The 14,490-nt window shown below is 43.1% G+C and overlaps 1 protein-coding gene across 2 annotated transcripts in view; it reads right to left on the reverse strand.

Moving 5' to 3' along the window:
- The window catches only part of CNTNAP5 (contactin associated protein family member 5), an 865,075-nt gene that overhangs the window by 46,786 nt on the left and 803,799 nt on the right, over nt 1-14,490 (reverse strand). For both annotated transcript variants that reach the window (XM_021075830.2, XM_084999089.1), the window contains one exon: nt 2,512-2,642. In XM_021075830.2, coding sequence (XP_020931489.2) covers nt 2,512-2,642 — 131 coding nt within the window. The remainder of the gene's footprint in view (nt 1-2,511; nt 2,643-14,490) is intronic.

The raw sequence follows: 14,490 nt of genomic DNA on the forward strand, positions 1-14,490 counted from the left end.
GTTCAAAGATGCAAGTCTGAGTAAGATTAGCCATGGGATGACCATACAGACCCAAGAAACAGTATTTGAAATTGAAGGGTTGGAAAGCTTCAGGGATTAGAGTTTGGAAGACGAGGGAGGGAGGACCAACAAAAGAGGTGAGAGTGAGCATCCAACAGATTCAGAGGAAGCAGTGGGTGAGTGTGCTGAGTGTGGTCACTGTGTCAAATGCCACTGAGAAAAAGACCTTAGATTCTGCAAGATCTGGCCACTGGTGTCTTGAGAAGTGAAATTTTGTGGCAGCACAGTGACAAAACCTTCCTTGGGAGGGTTGGAGACAAAGGAAGAGGAAATTTGGTGAATGAGCCTATAGAAAATATTTCCAAAGATTTTGGGGAAAAAATGGCAAGAGGAAATGGGCCAGCACATGAAGTCAGATAAGACAGTCACAAAAGTTTTTTTTTCCCCTCCCGACATAGTGTGTTTGCACTTGCTTTTGGTTTTCTTGATGCCTGTAATACTTGCATGTTTTGTGCTTTGGGAAGCCAACTAGCAGAGCTGGGGAAATGTTGTAAAGGGGGGGCATAGAGGTAGTGATGCTCTCCAGCAGGTGCGAGGGCTTGCCCACATGTGGAGGATCAGCCATGAACTGCCCATATGCAGCAACAAGAGGGTACACGGACAGGCATGCAGGTGAGTGGGCACATGTGTTGAGAGCATGTGTATTTTCTCTGCTGAATGTTAATTTTTTTTTTTCAGGGCAATACCCACAGCATATGGAAGTTCCAAGGCTAGTGGCTGAGTCAGAGCTACAGCTGCCAGCCTATACCACAGCCACAGCAATGCAGGATCCAAGCTGTGACTTAAACCTACATCTCAGCTCATGACAACACTGGATTCTTAATCCAATGACTGAGGCCAGGGATCGAACCTGTGTCCTCATGGATATACTAGTCAGTTTCCTAGTTACTGTTGAGCAACAATCGGAACTCCGTTCGCACCTTTTTTTTTTTTTTTTTTTAAACAAGAAGTCTTCAGAGTTCCCACTGTGATGTATGGATTAAGAATCCAACTATAGCAGCTCTGATCACTGTAGTGGCTCGTGTTTGATCCTCAGCCCAGTGTAGTGGGTTAAAGGATCCATTGTTGCCACAGCTGTAGGATTTATACCTGCAGCTGTGTCCCAAATTCAATCCCTCGCCCAGGAACTTCTATATGCCATGAATGGGGGGGAAAAAAAAGAAGAAGAAGAATTTTGCCAAGAGTGCAGATGAAATTGTAATAGTTTATAGTCTCAAGGAGAGATAGAAAGTTTAAAATTACCAACTAGGAGGTCAGGAGGATGTATGAATTAAAGAAAAGAAAAGGGTGAATTCTGGGCAGATTAAAGAGCTCTCTTGAGTGAGTCTAAAGGGGCTAAGCTGGACTCTTCCCATCTTCCTTTGGGGTCCACCATGGCCTGCTCTGCTCTTCAGTCCAGGACCACTGGGGTTTCATGGAGTGCCTGACACACACTCTGCTCTTTCAGACAGCTGTGCCGAGGCTCACTGGGACCCTCAGCCTGCACAATTTCCACCTTGCCCGCAAGACTCAGTGTACTCCTAACTTCCTCCAGAACATGAGCACAGAAGGCCCTTGATCCCTGCAGGTCTCCTTGTATGGGGAGCTTTCTCAACAGTAAATATTCCATGGGTTGGGAGTTCCCATTGTGGCTTAGTGAATCTGGCTAGTGTCTATGAGGATGACAGTTCGATCCTGGCCTTGCTCAGTGGATTAAGGATCCAGCATTGCCATGATCTGTGCCAGAGGTAGCAGATTTGGCTTGGATCCTGCATTGCTGTGCCTGTGGTGTAGGTGGCAACTATAGCTCGGATTCGATCCCTAGCCTGGGAACTTTCACATGCCATTGATGCAAACCTAAAAATCACTAAAAAAAAAAAAAAAAAAAAAATCCATGGGTTGAATCCATAGCTGGGGAACTAGGTACAGGCAGCAACACCTCTAAGTTTTACTCAGGTTCTCTTCTATGCAGACAGTCGACACCCCTAACCTCCCCTCGTTGTTCAAGGGTGAAGGCACCAATGCCCATATAATGTGAGGGTCCTCTCCATGCTCCCATGTCACCCGTGCACATGCCCATGTCACCCATGCACGCTCCCATGTCACCCATGCACGCTCCCACCATAGCCCTGGCCAGTTCCTTGTGATCCCTCCTCCCTCATGTCTTCCCTGATGGTCAGAGGTTACCGAAATGAAAGAGGCATAGGACTCACCTGCTGCCCCAGCACATCAAAAAAACGTTTTGCTTAAGTAGACTGACATGGGGCGCAGGAGTTTGCATTGCTCTCAAGGTCCTAGGAGATGCCGATGCCCATAGGAAGAGGGGACCATTCTGAGGACCACTGTCTAGTTCTCCAAAGGCTGCAGCTCAGTGTGGTCCACAGCCACCCCCAGAGCTCGGCTCCACACTAGGCCTGGAGTCCAAGTTCAGAAAACTTTTGTGGCTGAATGAGCAGAGGGGAAGGAAGGTACCTGGATGGTAAGCCCTCTGCCCTCTCGGTTAATCTTCAGGTGGTGGAGTCTTCTGTTGGCAAAGTTCTCTGTGTCAATGGTGAACACATGGATTTCTTCCTTGCTCAGCTGGTAGCGAACTTGTAAGCTTCCTTGAAAGAAAACGTTAGAAATTCAAATTAAAATTAGGACCCATAAAATGCAAAAACATGGTAAATTGCCTTTGAATTGATCATGACTGTTTTCTAGGGACCCTGTCTCCTCTCATCATTTACATTTTTTTTTTTGTCTTTTTAGGGCTGCATCTGAAGCTCATGGAAGTTTCCAGGCTATAGGGGTCAAATCAGAGCTGCAGCTGCCAGCCTATACCACAGCCACAGCAACGTGAGATCCAAGCGGTATCTATGACCTACACCACAGCTTGTGGCAATTGCTGGGTCCTTAACCCACTAAGTAAGGCCAGGGATGGAATCCATATCCTCAGGAATATTATGTCTGGTTCCTAACTCACTGAGCCACAAGGGGAACTCCAATCATTCACGTTTTTAAAAGGTGTTACAAATGCCATTACTACAGCATCTAGGTCCATACAAAAAATCCTGAGTGGAGCTGAAATGTGTGTGTGTGTGTGTGTGTGTGTGTGTGTGTGTGTGTGTGTGTGTGTGTGTGTGTTATGAGAAACCAAAATACCAGTTTGGAAAACAAAACAAGCACAAGTCCATTTTGTAACTGGATTGTGAAAACTTCAATAAGATAAACTCCTTTCCCGATTTCTCTTCCATTCCTATCACTTCCTATCACTCGTATTCCTCCTACTTATGTTCAGAGACGTTCAGAATACAACATGTGAAATAAGATTTGTAAAGTCATCTAAGGCAGAGTAAGAGAGAATAATCTGGGGTGGCGAGGACATTATCCAAAGAGTCAGCCAGCAGGAGAAGCTCTCTACAGCTAACCATGGTTTTCCTGATTCCCCCTCTCCTGTTGCTTCTGAACAACAGCAATTCCAATGCGGAGGGTGGTATTTCCTCACTTAAAATCAATAGTAGCCCCCTGATAGTAGCATGTTTGGTGCTGAGGGGAGCTGGGCAGAGGTGGTGTCGTTGATGCCCAGATGTGGGGCGAGGTGCCTGCATGTGATGGGGCAAGGGCCCATCTTGTGAACTACTGCTCTTTAAGCCTTCTTGTAAGGCTAAGAACGTGGGTTTTGAATGTATAATTGAACCCAATGAAGTAAATAAGCATGTGATAATTAAATTAAGCATCAGGCATGGTGACAAGTGCCACATTCCTGGAAGTACCTGGGAACTTCTTATGGTCCCACTGTGTGGGTCATGCCTATACCCACATGTATTCTCTACAGATTTATCCATTTTATTCTGTTTATTTATTTATTCATTTATTTATTTTGCTTTTTAGGGACACCCCATGGCATATGGAAGTTCCCTGGCTGGGGTCAAATCGGAGCTGCACTGCCAGCCAATGCCACAGCCATAGCAATGCCAGATCCGAGCTGCATCTGTGACCTACACCACAGCTCACAGCAACACCGGATCCGTAACCCACTGAGCAAGGTCAGGGTTCGAACCCGCACCCTCATGGGTACTAGTTGTGTTTGTTACAGCTGAGCCACAACAGGAACTTCCCAGATTTATCCATTTTAGAAAACACTTCCATCTCATACATCTTTAGTAACACCTGCCTCACACCCATCCATCTCAGATGTCAATCATCTCAACCAGGACCCCATCAAAGTACTCACTCTGAAGCTCCCCCAACATCACAGTTTATGGCTAAAATACCTCAACCATGTCTTCAAGAGCCATGCAAATACCAACGTCAACTTTTCAGGGGGCTGAATGCAATCAATGCCTCCCACAGCACCCCAGGAGATGTCCTGAAACCTCCTACTAATTCACTTTCTCTAAGAGGAGGAGAAACAATCCATGACTTTCTCCCCATTTTTTTCCTTTTACGGTTGCACATGTGGCTTATGGAGGTTCCCAGGCTAGGGGTCCAATTGGAACTGTAGCTGCCAGCCTATGCCACAGCCACATGCCGGATATGAGCTTCTTCTGTTACCTACACTGCAGCTCACAGCCAACACCTGACCCTTAACCCACTGAACAAGGCCAGGGATCGAACTTGCATCCTCATGGATACTAGTCGGGTTCATAACCCAATGAGCACAAGAGGAACTCTGCATAACTTTTCCAAATGAGTTTGACACCTCTAAAGACTGACCCCAGTCTTATCTGAGGCACTGGGGTGAGACGGAGATGGTCAGGGCCAGAGGCTGGGGGTCATCGTCCCTCCATATCACCTTCACCTGATTGGCCAGTGGGCAAAGGGCCATGTCTCCCTCCAGCGTGGACTCTGGTGTCACGAGATTACCATTAGCTTCTCATATGGCACTGCCATGAACCCAAACAAGTTCCCTGCCCTCAAGTCCTCTTCTGCCTCCTTTATATCCTTCATCTTTCAGGTCCCATTTCCTCCTGAGAGCCTCCTATCCCCATCTTCCCTTCCCAAAGTGTTTAATATAATGGTAAACACTGCAAGTTTAGGAGTTCCCATCATGGCTCAGTGGTTAGCATTCATGAGGATGCAGGTTCGATCCCCAGCCTTGCTCAGTAGGTTAAGGATCCAGGGTTGCCCTGAGCTGTGGTGTGGCTCATATCCCGTGTTGCTATGGCTCTGGCATAGGCTGGCAGCTACAGTTCCAATTGGACCCCTAGCCTGGGAATCTTCATATGCCACAGGTGTGGCCCAAAAAGATAAAAAAAAAAAATTGCAAATTTATAGTCCCACAGATGGGAACTGGCTGAGGGAAGAGGCTATCTATGAATCCAATCAACAAAAAAATAAGTTATCTTAGTTCACTATGACTATAATGTATTCTCTCCTATGTGATCTCAATTTTTTCCTTAGGATATGTTGACATTGCTACATTACAAGGAGCATGCATTTGCATGTGTGTGAATATGGCTGAAATAAGATGTTCACAGTGTGGAAATTATAAAGGAAATTGATTTGAGCCTCAGTAAGGGCTTTTTCCAAATACGCTCCTAAATAAACATACATATAACAGAATGACCTCTGGTCAACAGCAAATATGCTGTGAAAGTTTTAATGGATCCTATTAATATTGGAGCATCCTAGCTGTATCTAGGCTCACACTTTTTTAGGTCTTCAGGAAAAATCCATATCATTATTTTTAGAATTAAACAACAGGTATCATCAATGTCACTTTTAAAATGTTGGAGAGAAATCCATTATCAAAAAAAATGTATTTAAACACAGTGATAGGGAGTCCACTTTAAACCAAAGAAGATATAGTCATATTCCATTAAACTTTCTTGCCACTTTCCGGACAAAGGTACAACCCCTTGGCTTATATCATGCTTGAGTTCCTGCTCATGACCCCTCTTTCATCCAGAACACTTCTTTTTCCTTCCTCCATTTTACAGGTGAAGGAACAGAGGTATGGAGACTTGGACAACTTTTCATTATTCATGGTACGTAATGGACTCAAATTTAGGAACTAAACCTTTCGAGCTCTAACAAGAACACAATGGTCCCATGTGGTAACCTCATGGCCTTCCACTCCAACCTTTCCCATTAATCTTATTCCTACTCAAACTCCAAAAAAAAAAAAAAAAAAAAAAAAAAAGAGTATAAGGTCAGGAAGCCTTCCTTGACTTATCCAAGGTCACTTCTGCTCCTATAGGTCCTGCGCTCACTTCTACCTTGGCATGTGTTGGGTTGTGTTATTGATTTACTTGCCTCTTTTCCTTCCTCCCTTCCTTCCTCCCTGCTTCCCTCCCTCCTCCTTCCTTTTTTCCTTCTCCCCCCTTCATCCTTCCTTCCTTCTATTCTTTCTTAAAATATATAAATTTAATATATCAAATTCTGGAAGCTAGAATTCAGAAACATTCTCTCAAAGGCTCTAGGCTAGGATACCCATTGCTTGTTCTGAGTGCTAGGCAGGTGCCTGCATTCCATGGCTTATGGACACATTGCTCCAATCTCTTTTCTCTTCACATGGCTCCCCCTAAGGCTGTGCTAATACTCTACAAAGGATAACCATGTCCAATTTGGCAGAACATTTTACTACTTATATCCTCCTTGACAATCACCCACTCAAGAATGTGAACGTTAGGGGCCAGAGACTCAGGAGTGGAAAGTCCAATTATTACCCAGTTCCAGCACCTAAGTTGGGCCTTAGGATAAAGACTGTCACCTCAGTTTTTTCAAGAATACCATTTTGCTACTTTCACTTGTTCGCACTTTTCTTTTTTTCTTTTTTATGGCCGCACCCACGGCATATGGAAGTTTCCAGGCTAGGGGTTGAGGTGGAGCTGCAGCTGCCAGCCTATGTCAAAGCCACAGCCACACCAGATCCAAGCCACATCTGTGACCTACACCACAGCTCACAGCAATGCCAGATCCTTTAACCTACTGAGCAAGGCCAAAGATCAAACCCACATCCTCATGGAAACTATGTCGGGTCCTTAATCCACTGAGCCACAGCAGGAACTCCTGTTCCCACTTTTCAAGTTTTGCTTCACTAGTCCGTCTTCCATACTGTCGCTGATGTGAGTATTAAGACCATGCTGTCACATTAGTGTGAGTATTATCATGTGGACTTACTTGGCCCTGTGATTCCAATGATTAAAAAATTCCAGTTTCTTCCTTTGACACGATAGGTTCCAACATCTTAGCCTGACAGGCAAAGGCCCTTTTCTCAGCTTCCCAACTTTATCAAGGACATATTTTCATAACTTAATCACCCCTGAACTATCAGCATCCTTCTATAAAATGCTCCCCCAGCTTTGTGCATTTGGTTACCTCAGCTGGAACCATCCTGCCTCCTTATCTGTATGGAAAGCCCCTGCTCCTTCATTAAGACCCAAGTCACACAACTCAGGCCTCCACCTGACACTTCCTTTCCTGCCTAGGTCACCTCTGTGCTCATTTTGATACATTGAACAACCTCATGCCACACTTGTCTTTCTCCTGGAATTGAAGCTTCCCTGGCAGGAATGGGTGCTTATTCATCTTGGTGTCTACAGAGAAGAACAAGAGCCTCCTATCTTAAGCCCCCAGAAGATTTCTTCTGGATAAAATATCCACTTTGGAGAATGTTATTACCCCTTTACCAGAATTACAGACCAATAACAGTCCAATGCCTACTGTGTGTTCAGACACCAAATTAACAAATAGTTATGTTAGAATTCTATCTTTAAGGAATTCATAATCCAGTTGAAGAGGAAAAGCAAGGACAAACTGCCTGCTTATATGCTTACCCTGCATCCAGCTTTTTACTTGGTACTAAGGACACGTGTTCCTCAAATTCTTAGATTCAAAAGTGGAATTTCAGTGAAGTTAACAGCTCTACAAGTAAATCATAATAATGCAAATAATAACTGTGATAGTCATAAGGAAATGAGATTCTGAGCCAGGAGTACAGAACTTTAAAGTGTTAACTTCCTCCATTTTACCAGGTTGCCTTCAAAGACACATCTGGTCAAACAGACAAACAAGGTGACAGAGAAGTGAATGGTTGGGCAAAGGGAAAAGTGAGTGATTTTCCAGACAATTCACAGAATGTGTTTTGTGAATTGAAAACAATGAGCAGTTACAAGGGTTGATGTAATGAGGAAGAGTCTTTCAGAGAAAGAGATTTATTAAAGGAAGTTAGAACTTAATTAGGCAAAAAGAAAAATAAATGCCATATACTATTATAGCTATAGAGATGTAAGCAGAGCAATGTGGCTGAATTTTTAAGGTGCTTAAGGCATAGAAACATAGGCCAGTAGAGCTGATAAGAATAGTGGTATTCACTCAACCCATCTTCTCATTTTGAAAGATGGAAAAACTATGACTCTGAAACATAAGTGTGAACTTGGTAATAAAAAGAAAAGTCTTGTGCTAGAAGGACAAAACTTTGGACTTTTCCTGTAAAAAAGAATCCCATCAAAGGCTGTAAACACATGCATGACCCGGCTGATTCACACAGTGATACTGAAGGTTCCCAGTGTATATGTCAGACCTACAAGGAAAGATGAAGCTACTAGCTCTTGCAAACATCAAAAGGAAACACATGAAGGTGCCGGACCATCACTATGAACAGGGGTCAGTTCTTAAATTGCTGTTAATAAAGTACTGTCTGTTTCTTGCTTTATCATTTCACTTTGAAAGAAGGCGCTCTTTCACATGTTGATTCCTGTCCAATCCTTAGCAGTCCCCATCCATTCTGACTTGTGCTGTGTCCTAGGCAGCCTTTAGTGTCTACTAACCAGATCATCCTCACTAACAAGACCATCCTACTAACCAAGTCACCCTCTCCAACCAGACCACCCTACTAATCAGACCACCCTACTAACAAGATCATCCTCACCAGCCAGACCATCCTTCCAACCAGACCATCCTACTAACCAGATCATTTTCACCAAATAGCTCCTTTTTGATCTTCTCTGCCTTATCCATCCTCTGGATGCTTAGGTCAACCCTAGGGGTCAAATTATTTTCATTTCCTTCACCAGCTAGACATGTCACACATCTAGGTCATCAGCAGCTCTTTAGTCTCTATAAAGTAAATTTTGGATCCCTGCACTCCAGCTCAACCATCATGCCTTTGTCTACCCATTGCCATCTCTCACCTGGATCATTGCAACACATCTGAACTTATTTCCCAGATTCCCATCTTAATTCTCTCTTCCTTCACATCCACCCATTCTCCAAACAGCAGTTAGAACAAACTTCTTAAAGTGTAAATCTGATGTCACTAACTAAAATGTTTTAATGGCACCCAACTCACATAGAATAAAATCCAAGTTCTTTCTCCAAGATCCTGTATGATTTTATTTCATTCTACACTTGCCCTCATTCACTAAGCACCAACTTTTGTTGACTTACCTTATGTTCCCTCAATGGGCTGAGTTCACACCTGCTTTAGGGTCTTTACACCTGCCTTTCTCTCACCTGGAATGTTCCTCTTTCAGATATTTGCTGGAAATCCCCTCCTCATTCATGGGCCAGATGTAATCTATAGAGCGATGCCTCCTGTATCCATGAACCCAAACCCCAGCGCCTCCATCTAACAATGTTTCCCAAACTACTACTCACAATTGATTGGCACATCATAGAATCAACATCAGAATTCAGTATCTAGTATTACTAACTGCAGCCTCTCTATAATTCCACACTCTGACTACAACCTTCTCCCTTTCTGGTCCCCTTTCTCTAAACCTGGATTCCCACAATCCTTAGCATAAAGATGAACGTCACCAGCTACTCAGTGTTCCTCAACCCCTTCATACCCTGTCTTCTCTCCTTACCCAACTCAAATTGATGGTCCATCACCACAAGCCTTCTCATATCATATAACAGCTCAGTGCCCTTGAGATGGGCACTCTCTTACTTTATTGAAAGAAGATCTCTGCTTGGTAGAACCATGACTGCTAAAATCCAAACTTCACTCTGCCTCTGCAAGGTTTAGCTGGCAGAAACAACTCTAAATCCTATAAATTGCTTCTAAGTCACTCTGAATTATTCATGACCAACTTCAACTGGGCTTTTCCTATGTCCTCTCAATCCCATTTATTTCCTAAGTATTTCCTAAATTCATTCATCTACTTGCTCAGGCAACTATATAACGGTTTTTCTTCTTTCCTTAGATATACAAATTTCCTTCTCCTTCCTCCATCTCAGAGAATGACTTGACTCCTGCTTCTCTAAGGGAACTGAAGCAATCAGAAGAAAATTCTCACAAAGTTCTGCCACCATATTTACTACCCAATCAATTTCTAAGCCTGTATGGTTTGACTTCCTTTTTTATTAACTTAGATGAAATGTCTATGCTCTTATCTAATGTCAGTGCATGCAATACTTCCCATTCTTCTCACCTATTTTAAGTCACCACTCAAGCAACATCCCCTTCCCTTGCTATTTTTCTTCTTCTCTTTGACACCATTCCCATTAGCATATTTTTCCTACTTTAACAGGATAAAAGGAAACCTCTTTAACTTTCTTTAGCCATGGCCATATTTCTCTGCTTTCTTCTAGCTTATAATAAAATTCCTGAGGCCCCATCTATACTTCCTGAATCCAATTATACTTTTCCATTTGCTTGTAAACTCCCTCCAGTAAGATATGACCACAGAGTCTCCACCAAAACTTCTATTGCCAAAGTCATCAATGACTTTCATGTTGCTAAACCCAATTTTCTGTTCATGATCTCCACTTTATTTCCACCACCATTCTACACAGTCATTCTCTTCTCTTTTACAAAATGTTTCACTTGGCTTCAAGACCATTACTCCTAGTTTCCTTCCTACTTCACTGGCCACTTTCCATTTTTGGTTGCTTAATTACTCCTTGATCTCTTTTTTAAATTTTTATTTTATTGAAGTATAGTTGATTTACCTTGCTGTGTTAATTTCTGCTGTATAGCAAAGTGATTCAGTTATACATATATATATATGTGCATGTGTGTGTGTGTGTATATATATATATATATAAATTTTCCATTGTGTTTTATCACAGCATATTTAATATAGTTTCCTATGCTATACAGTAGGACTTTGTTGTTTACCCATCCTATATATAATAGTTTGTATCTGCTAAGGCCAAACTCCAAAACCTCTCCACCCTCCCTCTTGGCAACCACAAGTCTGCTCTCCACATCTGTATGTTTCTGTTTAGCAGATAAGTTCATCTGTGTCATATTTTAGGTTCCACATAAAAGTGATTAAGTCTCAGGGCTCAGCCTGTGGCTTCTTTGCTCCATCAACACTCATTGCCTTGACAGTCCCATCTAGTGCTATGTTTCTGATTACCGCCATTGTGGTTTCTTAGGGCTGCTGGACCACGTAGTTGTGGATGCTGAAGTTGGAAATTAAAATATCAGCAGGGGAGTTCCCGTCATGGCGCAGTGGTTAACGAATCCGACTAGGAACCATGAGGTTGCGGGTTTGGTCCCTGCCCTTGCTCAGTGGGTTAACGATCCAGCGTTGCCGTGAGCTGTGGCTCGGATCCCGCGTTGCTGTGGCTCTGGCGTAGGCCAGTGGCTACAGCTCCGATTCGACCCTAGCCTGGGAACCTCCATATGCCGCGGGAGCGGCCCAAAGAAATAGCAAAAAGACAAAAAAAAAAAAAAAAAAAAAAAAAAGTCAGCAGGTACATATTCTACTCAGTGCTCTAGGGGAAAAACTTTCCTTGTTTCCTCCTAGTTTCTGCTGTTCCTGGAAGTCCTTGAGGTTCCTTGGCATCAGTCCATTGTCTGCCTTTACTGCCACATTTCCTGGTCTTCTTTCCTCTGTGTCTCTGAATCCTTAACTCCCTCCTCTTGTTAGAATCAATCACTGGATTCAGGGCCCACTCTAGTCCAGCATACGATTTCATCATAACTGAATTAATCACATCTGTTATGACCCCCTTTCCAAATAAGTTCATGTTCTGCAGTTCCAGGTGGACATAAATTGGGGGGGGGGAGGGCCACTGCTGAACTAGTATACTGCTTAAATGCAAACCAATTTCCAAATTTTTTTGTCTTTTTGCTATTTCTTTGGGCCGCTCCCGCGGCATATGGAGGTTCCCAGGCTAGGGTCGAATCGGAGCTGTAGCCACTGGCCTACGCCAGAGCCACAGCAACGCGGGATCCGAGCCACAGCTCACGGCAACGCCGGATCGTTAACCCACTGAGCAAGGGCAGGGACCAAACCCGCAACCTCATGGTTCCTAGTCGGATTCGTTAACCACTGCGCCATGACGGGAACTCCCCTGCTGATATTTTAATTTCCAACTTCAACTTCTAATTTCCAAATTCAAATCTCCAGCCCCATCTTCTGCCCTCAGCTCCAGACTCCACTATTCAACTGCCTCTCTGCCTAGTTGGCCGCTAAGTACCTCACATTTAATATGCCCAAGACTGAACTCATGATTTCTTCCAAACCTGCTCCTTCTATGACTTTCCCCAACGTAAGCATGGGCAATTCTACACTTGCAGGTGATCAGCTGAAAAACCTTGGATTCTGCCTTGATTCCTCTTTTACCATACCCCATGTCCAATAGGGTCTGACAGTTTTATGTCCCACCCTTCACAGTACATCCTGAGTCTAACCACTTCATTCACTTGCCAGTAATTCCACTATGACCACCTTTACCCAACCAACCAACCTTTCTCATCCAGACTATTTCAACAGTTCCTAACTACTCTTCTTCTACTGTACTCCCTCGCCATAGCATCCAGACCAATCCTGCTGATGTATAAATAAGAACAACCACTCCTCAGCTCAAAGCCCTTCACGGGGGGCCCATCTTTCCCAGCATAGAAGGCAGTATCTTTTAATATCTCTCTTTGTTAGGGTTAGGGTTAGGGTTAGGGTTAGGTATTGAACAATGTTGTGTTAATTTCAGGCATACTGCACAGTGATTAATATATGTATATATAATCATATATACATAGGTTTAAACATATCAATACATATATTCTTATAGATTTCTTGTAGAATTTCAGATTCTTCTATTCTTATTTCATTATAGGTTATTATAAGATATTGAATATTGAATGTAGTCCCCAGTGCTATACAGTAGGTCCTTGTTGTATATTTATTTTATATATAGGAGTCTATATCTACTAATTCTAAATCCCAATTTATTCCACTCCCCTCCCCTTTCCCCTTTGGTAACCATAAGTTTTGTTTTCTATACCTGTGAGTCTATTTCTTTTTTGCATAAAGTTCATTTGTACCATATTTCAGATTACATATATAAGCGATATCATATGATACGCATCTTTCTCTGTCTGACTCACTTCACTTAGTATGAGGTCCATCCATGTTGCTGAAAATGGTATTATTTCATTCTTTTCTATGGCTGAGTATTCCATTGTGTATATGTACCACACCTTCTTTATCCATTCATCTGTCGATGGGCACTTAGGTTGTTTTTATGTCTTAGCTATTGTGAGTAGTGTTGCTATGAACATTGGGGTACATGTATGTTTCTGAATTAAAACTTTCATCTTTTCCAGATATACACCAGGGAGAAGGCAGTATCTTTGCTGTGATTAGGTCCTAAGCCTTCATCACCTCCCTCCTCATCATCAACTGCCCTCCTCCTCGTCTCTGGGCCTGGCCACAATGCTTTACAAAGCACAAGGACACACCTGTTTCAGGACTTCGCACTTCCTGTTTTCTCTGTCTGGGATGATCTTCTCTGGGAATTCACAGGCTCCCCCACCCCATCCTAGCTTCGGTGTGTCTGCTCAAATGTCCTTGTTTTCAAGAGTTCTTCTCTGATGCTCATGTTAAAAACAGCAAGTTCCGGAGTTCCCGTCGTGGTGCAGTGGTTAACGAATCCGACTAGGAACCATGAAGTTGTGGGTTCGGTCCCTGCCCTTGCTCAGTGGGTTAACGATCCGGCGTTGCCGTGAGCTGTGGTGTAGGTTGCAGACGCGGCTCGGATCCACCATTGCTGTGGCTCTGGCATAGGCTGGTGGCTACAGCTCCGATTCAACCCCTAGCCTGGGAGCCTCCATGTGCCATGGGAGCGGCCCAAGAAATAGCAAAAACAAACAAACAAAAAACTGCAAGTTCCTCACCCCACTCATACATGTCTCTGGTTCCTTTATCCTGCTCTTTTTTCCCCAATTGAGCTTCTCCTCTTGCAACATTTGTTTCCTATTATATTTAATATTTAAGAACTATATCCTTCCATGAGACTGTATAAGGGTAGAAATTTAATAAACTAGACAAGTTTAGAATAGAAAATATGAATTTGATCCACCGTATGTAACGAAAATATTGTTTTAGACATAAAACTCATGCTGAGTCCCTATGTAAAATCATTGCTTACTGTATATTTTGGCCAGACATTGTTGGAAAGACCTGGCCTTTAAAACAGCTTTTTTATAGCCTTTATCTCCATGTTGCTCATTTATTAATTTTACCATTTTTAAATTTGCTTAGTGTTTTCCATCCCCCATTTAATTGA

This window comes from Sus scrofa, chromosome 15 (genome assembly GCF_054392235.1).
Source record: "Sus scrofa isolate SSC_HxYL_T2T_F1_AM1 chromosome 15, Sscrofa_HxYL_maternal_Yorkshire_Landrace_v2.0, whole genome shotgun sequence".
Taxonomy (NCBI): Eukaryota; Metazoa; Chordata; class Mammalia; order Artiodactyla; family Suidae; genus Sus; species Sus scrofa.